Source organism: Perna viridis, chromosome 8, assembly GCF_037379345.1.
Source record: "Perna viridis isolate PV_CMFRI_1.1 ecotype Kerala chromosome 8, ASM3737934v1, whole genome shotgun sequence".
In the NCBI taxonomy this organism is placed as follows: Eukaryota; Metazoa; Mollusca; class Bivalvia; order Mytilida; family Mytilidae; genus Perna; species Perna viridis.
The window spans coordinates 47368322-47384673 of record NC_142452.1 but is presented as its reverse complement, the minus strand read 5'-3'; the positions used below and the strand labels follow the sequence as shown (position 1 = coordinate 47384673).

Below are 16352 nucleotides of genomic sequence, written 5' to 3'. Positions count from 1 at the left end.
CTGCCATCTCATGTAGGCATAATGCATATAGAAATGTACATATTATGCAATTCTGCACAGTAAAGATTTTTTTTCCAATTTGATATTTATGTAAGTGGCCAAATGTATTAGGTAAAATGAAATTTATGAAGGAATTATAAATTTTAGAGTCTAATCCTGTCAAAAATAGGATCTTTAAATATATTTTTTTGATATTGGTAAAAATTATTATGTAAGATGCTGAGTTGTGTTGTCAAATGATTTGTCATGATCACATGTCTAGAATTACTCAGAATGAGGCTGCAGGCATGAATTCCTAATTTGTATTTGGTCAATACATTTGAACTTGATTAAGGTAAATACAGTGATATTTGTCTAAACCAAGCATGGATTAATCAGAAAGTTGTGTAAACCAGGCAATTTATCAATATCATATGAGATAAAGTATCAAATCTTGTGGCTTGGATTTTGTTTTCACTATAATTTCGGCCCTGACTTTATTTTTTCATTTAATCCTCTACTGGAGGTTTGTTTTCAAACCAAATCCTGAAATTTTGGCTACAACTGGCATCCTGCTGTTTTTATTTTTCCCAATTTTTTATGACGGATTAATTTTTAACCATACATTATCGTCCTGCTTTTTAATTTCAAATTTGATCTTAGCCTTTCCCCAATAAAAATCAAATGGTGACTCCCTAAATAGAAACATGTGAAGATCACAATAAAATGCCTATGGGATGTCCTCTGGAATGGTAGAAGTTACATTTGTGTGACTGTACAATAAGCTGTTGACCCAATGCATATTAGTGTCAGGGGTGGATCCAGGATTTGAGTTTAGGGGGGGGGGGGGGCGTAAATTGAATTAAAAATATTATGGGGTGAAATTTTTTTTCTTACCGATATAGGGGGGCGTACGCCCGGTATGGCAGTCCTTGGATCCGTGCCTAAGGGTCAAGGAGTAGCCAAGTAAAAAAAAGCATTCATTTTAAATTTCTTTAGCTTTTATGTAAAAGCATAACAAACACTTGGGAAAGAATATTATTCAATTAATAATCAAGTGTTTTTGTTTTCTAGAATCGTACTGTTAGAACAAGTGATTTTTTCTTCTTATCACCTTTTTCTTGGTTTAAACAAATTGCCCTTTTCCACCATTTCATGAATCTCTGAATCCACTTTGTACTAGCTACTTCAGTGATGTAATATATATTTTGTCAGATTTATTTTGGACTTGATTATGGATTGAATTAAGTGTTTGGTAATTTTGTTGTTACCCTTATTCCCCACCACATGGTAGGGATTAAAAGCATTATGTAACAATGTTTTTTGTAAACATATTTAAGTTATTGATATGAGTACATCGTTATGCTTTCAGTCTGAGACACTTAGCGCTACAAAGATAGAGACAAACACCACACACATTGACTCAACAATCCTCGAAGAACTGAAGCAAACTAGAACCAAAAGCCAGGCAGCTATTACATCAGTTGTAGAACAGTATAAAGTATGTCACTTATATAACAATACAAAGTAGGTTAGTTGTACACTTTGCAATGTAGGAGAGTTGTTCACCATACAAAGTAGGTCAATTGTACACGCTTCAATATAGGACAGTCATTCACAATACAAAGTAGGTCATTTGAACACAATGCAATATAGGACAGTCGCTCACAATATAAAGTAGGTTAATTGTACTCACTACAATGTAGGACAGTTTTTCACAATACAAAGTCTGTCATTTGTACACTATACAAAGAAGGACAGTTGTACGATATACAAAGTCAAAATACATAGTCCATTCCTTGTAAACTGAAATAATTCAATAAGCAATTCACCAGTTTAATTACAAAACAAACAAAAAAAAAAATGCTTCTGTTGCAATTTGAATATCTTAAAAATGAGGTACAGTGAGTTTTTATTTATTGTGAAGAGTTGGAATATTATGTGTTACCATTTATCTTGATCTATAAATTTTCATGACTTACAAAGAATCATTTCATGTTGTTCAATAATTTTCTTATCTGTACCAAACCAACTATAATTTGAGCCAAGTTATGGCTTTCAGTGCTATATACAGTGTTTTTCATGCAAACAATAGTTTCTTTCTGAATCTTAACTGACTCAGTACATGTGTACTTTGAATTTGTTAACAGGAACTATCAAGACAGTGTGTATCTCAGCAGGAAGAGGTCTTGAAGGAATGTAAACAAATACTTAAACAAGAACAAGAAAAACAGATTCAGGAGTTGCTATGGCAACAGGTTTGTACTCAGTCATTTCATGAGTTCATGAGTACATATGCTTTGGACATAATCAATTGGCCATTTTTAGTATTTCAAGCTTCAGTTTTTTTTCAATTCTTACTTTTTTTTCATGATGAAGGCTGGACATGAATCTACAAAGTGAGAAATTTATATGTAGCCATTTTCTGTGATCTCTGGAAATGTCCTGAATGTAAATTCAATACTTAAGTCAATATGCTTCTAATTTTAAGACCAATTGTGTCATTCAATTGTCCAAGTACCAATCAAGTGATTTTGTAGCATTATATTTTCTGTAACTATAACACACTTAACATATTCTAAATTCAACATATTTCATTAAGTTCTTCTCTGCCTAAGAATCAGGCAAAATGTGCACACACGTGTGGCACATGAAGGAAAAAAACACAGATTTTGTTGCCTTATTGCTTATACAGAAATGATCATCAGAGTGTTTGTAAAGTTTGCCTTTTTAAGATATTGATAGGTTAAATTGGGCTGAAATGCACTATGGAAAAAAAAAGTTCCCACATTTTTTCCCAATATAAGCAGTCAAAAATATCTATGTCACTGGTGCTTCAGAATACATTGAAATAGCTTTTCAGTTGTTTTTTTAGATGTATTGAATTACAAATTTGAGCAAAAAAGACAAAATTGAGTATACAACATCAGTGTAGAAATACAAATCCTGCACTACAAAAAAAAAAAAGAAACGTTTAATTTTATTGTTTTATTGTTGATATCATTAGTTAGTCTTACAGTTGTGTCAATCAATTCTCATTTGTTGAATTAAGTATCTGTCTTTATAAAAATCAGACAGGAGGTGATTCATGCATGTCAAAAACCCACCAAATTTAGTTTTATTCCTTGTTCAGAAACCGTTACTGATCACATATAATAAGTCTTAGTTTTTCATTTGGTTGTTGTGCATTTTAGATAAAAATTATGTAGATTGTACATGAAATTGGCACTTTGCAAGAGTTACTGTTCTTGATTTTGTTTGATTTGGTTGATTTTAGTGAGAGAAAAATGTATGATTTTCTCAAAAGTACAGATCTGAATACAGATATAGCTATCGTTATGTGAAAATATAGCATATGTAGACTGAAAGAGCATTGTTTGTATGGTGGGTTTTTCTACTCCATTAATCACTTTACTATTGGCAGTGTGTGAATTTTATGTGGACTGGTACTTAAATGTTTTTTATCTCATTCTTACCTCAGTAAATTTAATTGATAAAATAAACCAATTATAATAATGAAAAAAAAAGGCTTTTAGAAGATTTTTGTTTAGTAAGTGAAGAATGCAGTTAAACCTATCATTTAATTCTGGAGAAAAATCTTTTAATCTGTATACAGTAAAATCTGGCAAAACTGAACCCTGAATAAAAAGGCAAACGATGTATATTTTATATTTTTGGATCTTTGATCCTTCAGATTCAAAATACCATATGTTGCCAGTCTATCACTGGAACTTCCCTACTATTTCTGAACTCTACACAAAAATATAGTCCGAATGTAATTCCTTATATATTGTTCTATACCTCTTTCATAACCAGTAAATATGTATCTTGCAATTATTCAGCTCAATAATATTCTATTATTTTTGTAAATGAAATTGAGATCTAGTCTTCATATGGTACTCCTTTCTGGCCTTGAAAGATATTTAGTAATAAATTTACATTTAGGGAATTTAGTTCTTGTAGTAATGTGTCAAGTAGCATAAAATGTGTTAAGTATGTTCCATTATAAGTCAAATACTCCATCTTTTCATTTATAGTTTACCATTAATAAACAGGAAGTGAAGAGTGCTGATTTTAACCAAGTAAAATTGGTGAAAAAATTCAAATTAATAAAAGTGTCAAGTTTTTGGAAATCTTATGTTCATGAAGGAAACTATTTTCTTAAGCTAAAATTGGTTTTATTTGAGTATACTTATTTAATGTTTAACTTTTGGACAGTTTTAAAAATTTAGGAAAATGGTGAAATTGAACAAAATTGAATTTGGGTGTGAATCCATCAGAAGTATGGATTGACATTCAGTTTATACCTATTAGGGAAAGAACGGTTCTTGATATTAGATATAAAAAATGCAAATGTTTGATCACAATATTATTTTACATCATGTAATCTTCTAAATTTCATTCATGCTATAATTTTCACAAGAATCAAAAACGTTATGTCCTGACAGCACTTTGATTACATTTCATAAGTAACAGACCCAAGTACAATGCAATACTTCGAGGCCCACAACTGTTAAGATATCAGAATAAAATGAATACTTCCTTTAGAAAATATACTTCCAATTAATACTCCCACTTTTGAATAAAAAATGGCCATTTCCAAACTTTCTGATTTTATAATGGAGAAAACCCAACATATGATGGGTAGTACCCCAAACAGGCGGTTGACCCTAATTTCAGGTGCCGTTCCAAACCTTTTCAACCCTTGTGCTTCATCCTAACACACTTCTGTACATAAGCTGTTGTCAGTTACAATCATAATTTATAAAGGTAAAATTCAAGAAAAATGATGTTCTGGCAGTGTTTTTTGAAAATGAGCTTATCAAAACTGTTTAACACTTTTGATTTTTTTCTGCTATACATGTATTTGTTTACGATAGTCACTATGTGAAATTAGTGTCACTGATGTAGAATAGTTAGATCACTATAGCTGTGGAACTTGAATAACCAATAGAAAATATTTGAAAACAACAATACCTGTTAATTAGATTGGCATTTTGATAGTTCTATTTTACCTTAGATTTTGTGTAAAGTTATATATACATGTTCTGTGTGTAGCTTGGTAAATTATACTCCCACTCAACAAGTGTCTGGTACATGTAGAATGGAATCACCTCGTACCTACTTCTGAATTTTATCAAAATTATCTTGTGGATCGTTATGGTGTATCCATCTGCACCATGAAAACTGATTTGTTCAACGTGTCATAGTTTTCCTTTCCTCTTTCTTCTGCCCAGGACTTTTTATGAGCAACTTCGGCGGGTATTTATGGAAAAGCAGAGGACACTTACCCTGCTGGTGCACCTGGTCCATGCTCCAAGTTTTTAGTGGAGTCCGAGTTTACTTTTGTTACTTTGTATGTATTATTTTGGTTATTTTATGTTCTTTGTTGCGTGTGTCTGTTTTCCATGTATGGTCTTTGTCTCGGATAACATTCTTCTGATTTCGGCTAGAATCTTGGTTCCCTTGATTACACTTCCATGTCTGGTCTTTGTTCCTGGATTACATTCTTTTGATTTCTGCTAGAATCTTGGTTCCCCTGATTACTCTTTCATCTCCTGATGGATGGATTGATTTTAAATTTGTTGTGTGGCTTTATATAGATGGGGCATAAGTTATAAACAGTTTTTGGATGCTGTGGGTAAAACAACTTCCTGTACAAGTGGGGATGTTCCTGGCATAACTACTTCCTGTACAAGTGGGGGTGTCCCTAGCATGACAACTTCCTGTACAAGAGGGGGTGTCCCTAGCATGACAACTTCCTGTACAAGTGGGGGTGTTCCTAGCATAACAACTTCCTGTACAAGTGGGGTATCTCTAGCACGACAACCTCCTGTACAAGTGGGGATGTCCCTAGCACAAGAAGTTCCTGTACAAGAGGGGGTATCCCTAGCACGACAACCCTCTGCACAAGTGGGGATGTCCCTAGCACAACAAGTTCCTGTACAAGAGGGGGTGTCCCTAGCATGACAACTTCCTGTACAAGTGGGGGTGTTCCTAGCATAACAACTTCCTGTACAAGTGGAGGTATCCCTAGCACGACAACCTCCTGTACAATTGAGGGTGACCCTAGCATGACAACATATGCAACTTTATGTTATGAATTGTTGTTGTGCTATCAAAAGGAGGTTGCTATATATATACTATTACTAGATTTAGGGCAGTTCTGTTATTAATGGATGTTCTTTTGCTTTTATATAGAAAGAGGACTTTGCCAAAGCTTTAGAGGTGGAGAAAGGAAATCTGAGGAAGGAAGCATCTGACCTGTTACAGGAGTTAATAGCAGAACAGAAGGTGAGGGTATCATTGGAAAAAGAAGTTGGTGACAGATATCATTGTAGGTTGGCGAGTTTTAATCATGTTAATTCGCAGAACAAATTATGTGTTAAGTAATGGTATAAATAGGGTTATAATGGTATAAGGTGATTGCACAGTGACAGTTGACAGCAATGTAAAGGTGGGTTGGGATTTTTTCTAACTTAAGAGACAAGAACATATTCCTACTTTTAGCTGTGCAAGGTTTATTATTTCACCCACAGATTGAGACAGAACATGTTTGCTTTTAGGAATTTCTGGCCTCTATATGTCTTGTTTTGATTTCACCTTTAGTTTATTTTTATGTTACTTTAGTATATAGGGACAATTCTTTTGCTGTACCCGTGAATAATGATGTTTGGGGCTACAGACTGCCCTGTGGTGTGAGGTTTTCCTTGCTCATTGAAGATCAATGGATGGCCTTGGGCTGACATTTCCATCCTGGTAGGGTTGTTGCTCTTCGACATATACACCATGCTGATTCTCATTGTATTTCCTGTAAAATATGTGTACGAATAGTTATAGAGTGAACGATCATATCTAATCATTATGTTTTTGAAAATTCTTTTTAAATAAGAATTTAATGGAGAATAAACAGTGATTATTTCAGGCAGTTTATTTATATCCAATCATTGTTTTGAATTACCTTTATTTTAGATCTGGTTGTTATGTATCAATGGCCATTTCAATGCAAACATGAAAATAAACTGAAAAGTAAAGATAAGAATCTAACACAAGCTTTTCTCATGGGAAAATCTCAGAATCTTTAGATATAATAGTTCTTTAACTTGATGGAGCTTCATTAGAGAACAATTAAATCCTTGGGTGTCTAAGGTTTCCATATCATGCATTGGTACAGGTAATAGATTCCCTAGTTGCTCATTTACTTTTGTTGCTTTCTACATGTTGTTTTGTGTTCTTTGGTGTGTTTGTCTGTTTTCCATGTCTGGTCTTTGTCCCTAGATAACATTCTTTTGATTTCCCCTTAGAATCTTGGTTACCTTGATTACTCTTAATATCTTTCATGGTGGATACATGGTGATGGTAATTATTTTATTGCACAGTCAGGGATGTAGGAGTAATCAATTGCAATGTGTATGGAGGTTGATGATATAGAATGAAATTTTGATATTTGGTTGTACACAATAACAGTCTGTTTATGTTTTTTTTTGTCATGTTGCACTCGTAGAAATTGACTTATAGAAGGGTGAATGTTGGTCAGGCGGGTGGGCAAATATTTTTCACAGCCACTAGATATTTGGTACGCATTTTCAGTCACATATCTTGTGATGAGATTTCAGGTCAGTCACACTTCTACTTCCTGTTTACCAACTTTTGGCAACCCAGACATTTTTTCTTTGACCCATTTTTATATTTTTGTTAAAAAAAATAGAGAGGCATTTAGGAGATTGCTGTAGTATAGACCTCAGTGGTGAAATTATACTTGCATCAGCAGTTCATTTAATCTTACTTGTGACCATCAAATCAAGATTGACCATGACAATTTAGTGTTAATCGCAACTCATTTTTTATTAGAATTTTTGATATATGCACATATTTGTCCTCATTTAATTTCAGAATGTCTTTGATGCACAGATGGAGGAAGAAAAAGCAGTGTATGAAAGAAGATTAAGGGAAGCTTTAGAGGTTGAAAATCTTATTCTTGATTCAGACTCTTCAGATATCTACCAATTTAACAACAAATTCATCTTTCCCATGTGAATTTTACTGTAATGATTGGTTCATACTCTGTGATTCAAATGATCCCAAACACAATAATATTCTTTATGAATAACCATTTCCTAAACAGCAGCTTTATATTTACTATTTTTCGCGGTAAGAGCTGTAACTAGAAAATTAAACTGTCATGAAAATTTCTTTGAAGAACATTATAGTATATTTTTGGGAAAGATTGTGAATTGAATACTGCAGGAAAAATGATTGGTCACAGAAATCATGAAAAAAAAACAGCTCCAGTTTACAGTAATTGGATTTGAATCAACATGTATTATACATTGAACTAAATGCAATGTTTCTCATTTTTATGCCCTGCTTCTTAAAGTGGCGAGGTATTTTTTGAGACTCTCCAAAAAGTTGCATCTCCAATTGTCCCTCTGTCTGTAAGCCTGTGCAGGTCCGGGTGTTAAAAGAATAGGCCTACAGCAGCCCTAAGCTTGTCGTAAAAGGCGACTACATAGTACTCAGAACCCTAGCCAGGGGCTAGGGCGCTCTGCCCACAAAACAACTGTGATGTGTGCCCCAGGTGGTGGAATGGGGTACCCCTGGCATGTTACATGCTGGGGTTGTCAGGCTATAATACGGAAAACCTAACCGCAAACCATAGTGGTGCACCATGTTGGGAAAGATGCCACATTCCTCGCACGTTAAAGAACCCTACTGTGGTATTCTCCCAGAGTAGGAACCATAGGGCTCCACCACAGGAGACTAAATTGCCCGACCCTACCCACCTCTTCCTATTTCCCATGGCAATCAAAATTTGTCTACCCCGTTGTTCTTGTGTCCCATCCCTTTTTCATTTCATCATCATTTCATGTTCATCGTCTGAATATAGCTGAAATACTGCTTCTCGGACGTTAAACCCCAACAAACAAACAAACAAACTGTCTGTCCTTCCCACAGTTTTCAGATGAAAACTTTGTTGAGGACCATAAAACACTGGTTAAGTTCTATTTTCATCAAAATCCAAAATGTAATATTTGACTTAGGCCATTTTGAACATTTCGCCATCCCCTTTTTTTCACCATTTTGTGGATGTGTATCACTAAATGTTCCATAAATGAACTGCCGGTATTTTGGAATACTGTGAAAGTACTGTTGTTTGTGGGGTACCAGTTTTTCGCAGTTTTTGTGGGTAGGTAAAACTGTGAAATTTGGTTCCCAAAGAAAAGGAGAATTCCATCGATATGTATACTGAAAACTTCATAACCAAGAACACAAACATGTGTTTCTTCCCAAATACAGGAAAATTGGTTCCCGTGAATTAAAGTACTTTCACAGTAAGTTATTTTATATAACCTGTTAAAATACTAGAAACATTCCGTAGACAACCTATCAACAATAGCTAAGTAGTACTCCAGATAAGAATCATGTGATGCATGGTTGGATAGCCTACATATTTTCATTTTTGAGGTAACTACTTAAAATAAATAATCATGCTGATCAGTAAAAAACACACTCACATTTCAGGAGAAATATTTTTTCTGTGACAGTTTTAAAATGGAAATAACAGAAATTATTTAAATTACAATGTAACAGGAAGAGAAAGAAGTCTGTAGAAAGAAATTAGAAGAATCCGTAGAGACTGAAAAACAGATACTGAACAAAAAATTAGAAGAAGAAAGAGTGAGTAGAATGATAAATTCTCCTTCAGTAATAGTGGTTTTAATTATTTTCCCACTCTAGATGGTAAAAATTACGTTTTGATAGTGCATGATTAAGCTAGCTAAGTTCTGTCATAGAGAGTGGAGAAATAATGTAAATGAAGAATAGGCTGAAGGAGAATCTGTTTCACTCATGTTACCCATGAAATCTGTACAATTAAAATGTCGAAAATATAAAATGGTGGGAATTTGTCGCAGGGAGAAAAATTCATTTGAAATTTATTTTTTTTAATCTTCACAAGGGTAGATAATCCATGTTACGCATTCAGAGTTCAAATTGAGCCGAAGTCTACTTTTGTATCTCCTCCTAAGCAGAATTGCTGAGGGATATATTACTGTTGTTGCAATCCATAACATCCTTGTGATTTCTCTACCATCAACAGATTCTTCAACAGATTTTCACCACTATAAAACTCTATTGATTTTGCAGCCAAATATTAAGGTCAAATAATGGAATATATGCTTTAGGTTGCACTTGTAAACTTTCTCAAAGTACTTACAGTTTCTTAACAGAATCCAGAAATAAGAACAGCTTTGTAATATTTATCAAATTATGCATTAGTTATATATACTTAGAAAAAGATGACAAGTATAAACCTTCTACAAGTAACAGATTAAACTGACTGAAAAAAAAGCATCTAATCATTTGTTTTCACTATTTGAAACCATTTACCATTAGTTTGGAATATATTTTGGCTTCTTTTACATATTTTTTATGATTTTTTAATTTGCTAGTCAAAAATGAGGGAAGAAATGAATGCAGAGAGGAAGAAATATGTGGAAGAAATGAAGGCTGCTCTGAATGAAGAGAGAGAGAAGAATAAGGTGACATTTAAATTCCCTGAACAATGATTTTTACAGTCCCCGAACGGCGATTTTTTACAGTCCCTGAATGGTGATTTTTACAGTCACTGAATGCTGATTATTCAAACAGTCCCTGAATGATGATTTTTATATTTCCTGAACAGTGATATTTACCCTCCCTGTATGGTGATTTTAAGTCTCTGCATTGTGATTTTTACATTCCCTTCAAGGTGATTTTTAGAGCTTATGTATTGTGATTATACAATCCCTAAACAAGGATTTTTATAATCTCAGAACTGTGATTTTTATTGCCCGTGAATGGTGATTTTTACAGTCCTTTAAAAGTGTTTTAACATTCCCTAAATGATGATTTTTACCGTCCATGAACAGTGATTTTTACATTTTCTGAATGGTGATTTTTACAGTCCGTGAATGGTGATTTCTACAATCCCTGAACATTCATGTTTACATTCCCTGAAAAGTGATTTTTACAGTCCTTGAACAGTGGATATAATATTCCCTTAATGGTGATTTATACAGTCTTTTAGCAGCGAATATTACTTTCCCTGAATTGTGATTTTTACAGTCCTTTAACAGTGAATATTACATTCTTTGAATGGTGATTTTTTTAAGACATTCTCTGAATGGTAATACATGTATATACATTTCCTTAACCGTAATTTTTACACTCCCTGTATTGTGATGTTAAAAGTCTCTGAATTGTGATTTTCACATGCCCTTAAAGGTGATTCTTAGAGTATGTATCTATATGGTAATTTTACAGTCCCTGCACAATAATTTTTACAGTTCATGAATTGTGATTTTTACTGTCCCTGAATGGTGATTTTTACAGCCCCTAAACATTTATGTTTACATTACCTGAAAAGTGACTTTTACAGTCCTTGAGCAGTGAATATTACATTCCCTGAATGGTGAATTTTACAGTCCTTGAATGGTTATTTTTACAAACCGTGAAGGGTGATTTTTACAGCTCTCTAACTGATTTGCACAGCACAATGATTTGGCATTTTAGTGAGTGATTATTACATCTTATTCATTGTTTGTCTGTGGTGATTAATTACTGTTAGTTAAACTCTTTTTTTTTGGTTCAACCATTTCCCCATATACCATTAAATTGGTACCCATTGAATAATCATACCACGGTTATCTTTTTTCTCGTTTATGTGTACTTTTTGGGGAGTTTTGATTCTTCAGAACCAAAATACCTTATGTCACTGGTTCATGTCAAGAACTTCCCTACTATTTTTGAAAACTACACTCAATGAAGTTCAAAGTGATTCCTTTCATATTTCATTCAGTACCTTTTTTATACTTAGTGAATATATTTCTGACAATTATTCAGTTAAATGATATTCAGGGGCTGATTCAGGCAGGGGCGTGGCAGACATGCAACCCCCCCACCCCCCCCCCAAAAAAAAAAAAAAAAAAAAAAAAAAATTGCTAAGCATGGATTGTCAGGGGTAGATTTAGGCGGTTTTAGGTTGAAACTTTAATTTCTTGCTAATTTTACCACAAAAGATATCTACATTGCACCCACTCTAGAAGAATATTTAAAAAATTTAACCTAAAAAATTTTAACTGTGTGCCCCCTAATCTAAAATCCTGGATCCATCCCTGATATTCTATATTTTTGGCAAATAAAATTAAGATTTACCAGTGTCTTCTAATCAGCTGATGATTTGATGGACTTCTTTTTTTGGCTTTGAGAGATTGTTTAGTAATAAATTTGCATTAGAGAATTTAGTTCTTGTAGTGTTGTGTCAAGAAAGCTTAAATGTGTTCCATTTAACTTATCATTTCTAAGTAATATGGGAAATGCTAATGTTTGATGAAAGTTTTATTTTACATCATGTAATCTTTAAAAATATTGTTTATGTACAATTTTCACAAGAATCCCAAACCTCCAGTGCTAACAGTACTTTGATTCTGTTGATCTTTTGGACTGATAATTACAAGACAAGGGTCTTTGAAAATATTTCGTCAAACCATTGAGAGTGATTGTGGCATCATCAGATCTTGAGTTTTGAATGAAATTTATGTCACAATCCAACAGTTTGTAGTCCCGCTAATAGTCATTATGTTACTTGAGTATGCAGGGGGACTTTTTTTTCCCCGTGTATAATGATGCTTTGGGGCCAGCTGCAGCCTGGCCCGTGGTATGAAGGTTTCTTGTCATTCATTGAAGACCAATGGGTGGCCTTGGGCTGACATTTTAATCTTATTGGAGTTGTTGTCTTGAACATAGACACCATACCTGTTTTCGTTATATTAGATTTTTTGTGTGATGAAAATACTCAGAATATTTTTTTTTAAAAGGATTTAATTTCTATCAAAATTAATCTCCTGTTATTTTATATATAGGAGACAATGAGAGAGTTACTGAACCATGAGAGTGATCACTGTAGAGAGTGTTTAAAGGCTGCCATTCAGGATACCAAGATTGACATGCAGAACTGTTTATCACAGCAAAAACAGGTACTTTTTATGGAAATCTTGACAGTCCATTTCTACAAAAGTATTACCCATGATATTTAATGGCTTAATGATGGCATTCATTTACATGTTAAATCGGTTTTCCAAAACGCTTGAAAGGGAATTTAAAAAAAAAAAGATTTAGTTAAGTACCAGTCAATCTAAAATTAAGAGACTGCCAGTGGTAGATTTATGATGCAGATTATATAATGAGAATAGAAATGGTGAATATGTCGAAAAGACAGCAACCACACCATGATAAAAAATGTCAGCTGAAGGCCACCCATGGGTCTTCAATGAACAATGAAGAAACCTTCACACTGCAGGGCAGGCTGCAGTTGGCCTTAAAACAACATAATACACAGGTACAACACATTAGTTGATCCTGCAACCTAAAAACAAACTGAAAACAAAAATAATACAATACATACAGAGACCAGAAATTCCTGACTTGGGGCAGGTGCATAAAATGCTTCCGGGTTAAAGTAAACCCACCGATCAAAAGATATATTTTTTACATCTGTATACAGGTCTGTATTTTGAATAAAACCATAAATTTAGCTCCTTCTTAAGGAGGTAGACCTAGGGTAAGGGACACAACTCTTAAAAATCATTCAAACGTTTGTATTCAGCATTTTACATCAGTCTTATGTAAGCATCTAATTAACTTTGATTCATTTTATTATGCTGGCACAAGCCACAATTAATTTTCAAGTGCATTTCAATATACACATTTGAGCAGATTTAAAAAATTCCACCGGCGCAAACTGAATAAAACTTCTCTGGCCTTAAGATATGTACAAACAGGATTTTATATATAAATTGTAGAAAATTTAACCATCATTTTCTGAAATTAATACATATAACTTGGAGATGGGGTAAACATGACAAATGAACTGATTAAAAGTCCTAAATTTTAACCTTCTTCCACTGAACCAAATCACAACTTTTAGTCAAAATTGATTAATGAAAAAAATTCCCATGTAATTTTAACCTATTTTCTACCAATTATAGGCAAAACTTCAGCAAATAAGTTTCCAGTAAAAATATGAAAAAAAGTGGAAGGTACCTACTACCAAAGTTGGAACTGTATTCGTATTCAAAGAAAACCAAGGGGAATTAATTGTGTTCTCGTACCTGCTTCAAACAAAAGCTTGAGAGGCTTTGGTAAAATTGAATATAATACAAACATATCACTGATTTCATGAGTTATGTCCCTTACCCCAGGTCTACCTACTTAAATCAGCCAAACCAAGAACAATTACTCTATCTGACAATTTTCTTTCATTCTGTATGATTTTATCCCAATTAAAGTGCAACAACCAATTGACAAACTGAGACTTGTGATGTGTTCTGTAATTGTTTCTGAATAAGAAATAAAAGTGGATCTTGTGGGTTTTGACGAGAATGAATTACTTCCTATCTGATATGTATCTGCTGTTCAACTCATTCACATCAATTATGATGGTTTGTCAAACAGGTGATTTTTGTTCTTCCCAAACTTTTGAACCGCTAATGAGAGATTTGACACATCAAATAGTTATCTACACTAAATGGAATCAAAGAGACTTAAAATTGTGATTGATATTGTTCTTAGAAAACTTAAATTTTGGATTTTTCATGGGGGAAATCTCCCACTAATAGTGATAATTGGATTTTCATTACCCACACCCCCCCCCCTTTGCAGTGGGGGTAGTATAGTGGTCCATATCTCCTTCCTTCCGTCTGTACTGTCTTACCATTACTCAGGGGGAACCCATCTTATATTTTATTCCTTCTACACCATTAAATAGAACTGAATGAATTTGTACTACATGTTCACATTGTCTATCTCCTCTTTTAGATTTTGAGCCAAATTAATTCACGGGTTTCACATATCAAAGCATGGACTTTGTCAATTATGAATATGGGGACATAGGGGATCCATTTCCAAATCAATTCTGAGCTTAAAGGTGCTTGTTATCAAATGGGGGAGTTTCGGTATCAAGTAAATGAGCATTGCTCACAGTTTTTCTAGTATGTCACTATTAAGCAAATGTCATTGTTTTCAAATCTCACTTTTACCATAAGGATCATAGTTTATGTTGCATTGTTTAATTTTGTTTTTGTTGCCAATCTCATGGAATATTTTTTTTTTATTTACAGAAAGACAGAGTTGTTCGACAAAGACAGTTATCAAGTCTGGATGTTTTCTTAGAAACAGCCAAACAACAACTAAATGTACTGATTGAAAGTAATCAATGTGAAAATGACTCTTCTGTGTTGGAGGATGAAAAGGATGGAACTTGAGATCACTTCAAAGTTTGATCTTATCTCCACATGCCATAAATATTTCAAGCATTTAATGTGACATTGCCAGGAAGTTCTTTCAGCTCATCATTTCTGTGCAATATTTACAGTTACTTTTGTGTTGGTTCTAATTTAAAAGAAATAGGAAACCTTTGTGAATTATTTGTAGGAAAGCAGAGTGTTTGGTTCAGAGAAGTAATTGAAATAGTTTATTTCAAAAACTTTCAAATAATTTGTTCAACTGTTTGACTTTTAATATACTTATAAAATACATAGCCTTTTGGTGTTTCACATATTACAAAGGCATCTTTGTTTACTCTTTGTTAAATCTTTATTCTGTGAAAATTTGTTCTAATTAAAAATATATAGGGAACCTTTGTTAACTTTTGATGGGAAAACTTGACTGTTTGGTTAAGAGGGAAGGGGTAATTGATATATTATATTGCAAAAACTTCCCAATAGTTTGTTCATCTGTTTGATTTTCAAGTGACTTAAACAACTGTTTTTTTTTTTGTGTTGAAATATACCGGAAATGATAAACTGTAATGGAAGCGGGAGGTTTAGTGCGCTATAAAATCTGTTCTTTGTTGTGTATGTCTGTTCACCCTACCATTGCATCTGGTCCATGCTCCCAGTTTTTAGTGGAGTCTGAGTTGCTCATTTACTTTTGTTACCTTGTATGTATTATTTTAGTTACTATGTTCTTTGTTGTGTATGTCTGTTTTTCGTGTCTGGTCTTTGTCCCTGGATTACATTATGGGAGGTTCAGTACGCTATAAATTCTGGTTTCTGTAACTTTCCAGCTTTTACCCTGATGTTACCATTGGTTATGCAGACAGATTTTATCAGTTCGGTAATTTTGTTATATCCCTGCACATAGAATGGTCACAGTCCATGAATTGATCTACACATCTATAATTTTAAAAAAAATTATTTAAGTCCAACATACATATTGCTATACAATTACAATCATAATACCAATGCTATTGTATTATTGTTTATAAATATAAATACATTGTAGTTGGATTTTTAGTATTATACAGATTAGAATTTGGAGAAAGAGATAAAAAA

At 33.4% G+C, this 16352-nt stretch overlaps 1 protein-coding gene across 4 annotated transcripts in view; it reads left to right on the top strand.

Annotated features, from left to right (window-relative positions):
* Window positions 1-15654, top strand: part of LOC148610775 (uncharacterized) — a 56204-nt gene extending 40550 nt beyond the window's left edge. For 3 of the 4 annotated variants that reach the window (XM_088596133.1, XM_088596135.1, XM_088596134.1), the window contains 8 exons: window positions 1352-1480; window positions 2130-2237; window positions 6181-6273; window positions 7873-7941; window positions 9571-9657; window positions 10431-10520; window positions 12882-12995; window positions 15138-15654. In XM_088596133.1, the coding sequence (XP_088452259.1) occupies window positions 1352-1480; window positions 2130-2237; window positions 6181-6273; window positions 7873-7941; window positions 9571-9657; window positions 10431-10520; window positions 12882-12995; window positions 15138-15281 (834 nt within the window). In that variant the 3' untranslated portion in view covers window positions 15282-15654. Of the gene's footprint in view, window positions 1-1351; window positions 1481-2129; window positions 2238-6180; window positions 6274-7872; window positions 7942-9570; window positions 9658-10430; window positions 10521-12881; window positions 12996-14006; window positions 14052-15137 lie in introns of those variants that run through there. The other variant, XM_088596136.1, reaches the window with a different exon arrangement.
* Window positions 15655-16352: the final 698 nt, after the last annotated feature.